Source organism: Cystoisospora suis (assembly GCF_002600585.1).
Source record: "Cystoisospora suis strain Wien I chromosome Unknown contig_692, whole genome shotgun sequence".
Taxonomy (NCBI): domain Eukaryota; phylum Apicomplexa; class Conoidasida; order Eucoccidiorida; family Sarcocystidae; genus Cystoisospora; species Cystoisospora suis.
In genome coordinates this window covers 14,387-15,658 of record NW_027153493.1, presented here as the reverse complement: position 1 = coordinate 15,658, position 1,272 = coordinate 14,387, and the positions used below count along the sequence as shown (strand labels likewise).

The 1,272-nt window shown below is 45.7% G+C and overlaps 1 protein-coding gene across 1 annotated transcript in view; it reads left to right on the top strand.

Moving 5' to 3' along the window:
- Positions 1 to 1,272, top strand: part of CSUI_001732 (aaa family protein) — a 21,704-nt gene that overhangs the window by 13,382 nt on the left and 7,050 nt on the right. Inside the window, exon 13 of the mRNA XM_068061937.1 lies at positions 818 to 1,071. Within this exon, the coding sequence (XP_067926085.1) occupies positions 818 to 1,071 (254 nt within the window). The remainder of the gene's footprint in view (positions 1 to 817; positions 1,072 to 1,272) is intronic.

The following is a 1,272-nucleotide window of genomic DNA, read 5'->3' as shown; positions in this document are numbered from 1 at the left end:
CTTGGCTCGACAGGCAAGTCTGCTTTTTTTCTCTTCTATACACACACTTACTTAATCACTCTTGAATCATCATCATATCATCTAATCTAGTCAAATCTCTTCTCTCTTCCCCTATCTATGTATCTATATGGGCGACACACATTGAATATAACATCGGGGAGAGGTAGGAGAGAGTCGCTTGGTCTCTTTAATAGTAGGGACACGGGTGTATCTATCTACCTATCTTCAATGTACTTATCTCTCTGTCTTTGAACTATCTAGAGGAGGTTGCTAGTTCTTTTCTCCGGTCTTTCTGATAGGGAGACGACGAGTCTATGATAGAATTCTATCTGTCTTTGGTCTATATAACGGGCGGGATTGAGTTCCATATGACTTACGCTTATGCACTGATTTGCACAGCGAGCGAAGTGAATTCTTATCTAGAACTGGGGACGAGGAGAAAAAGTAGATTCACACTTCTGCCTTCCGTGGATGGTGGCGGTACATGATGATAAAGACACTTTACAGGGCAGCTGCAGTAGAGATCACCACGGGCGATGTAAACGCCACTCTATATTGACGGTAGTATATAGGGCCTTGTTAGCGGGCTAACGGCGGTTGAATATGCTGCGTCTATGAGCTTCCCGAAGAAATAGCTGCTTAGCCCTGCAGTGGAGGGGAGGAACGAATACATATTATATCCCCCTACCTTCTATCACGGTGCTAGTCTATATCACCTAGTAACATGAGAAGAGAGCGTCTCAATCTAGATGTACGTCATCTGAATAGGTTCATGTGTACGCATAGATGACTATGTATGTCCATGCGTTCTTTGTAGGTGTGGGGAAGACGGAGCTAGCTAAGGCACTGACCCTAGCGATCTTCCATGATGAGAAGAATCTCATTCGGCTAGATATGTCTGAATTCTCTGAGCCCCATACCGTTGCACGTTTAGTCGGGAGTCCCCCCGGTTACGTGAGTCATGACGAAGGTGGTCAGCTAACCGAGGCGGTTAGACAGAGACCTCATAGTGTGGTTCTCTTCGACGAGATTGAGAACGCACATCCTAATGTCTTCGGCTACTTCCTTCAGGTAAGAAGAGAAGTACACCCACACACGGCGAGGTCACAGTCGAGACACCTGGCCAAGCAACATACAGCCAACAACCTTCATTCATGATCTCCTGAGATAGGTGAAGATGTAATATGTATAATATGTATGAGGGTGTATGTATGAAACAGCGAGAAATTACTACTACGGCCTTCATCGGGTTGTGTCTGGTGGGTAGGGGAG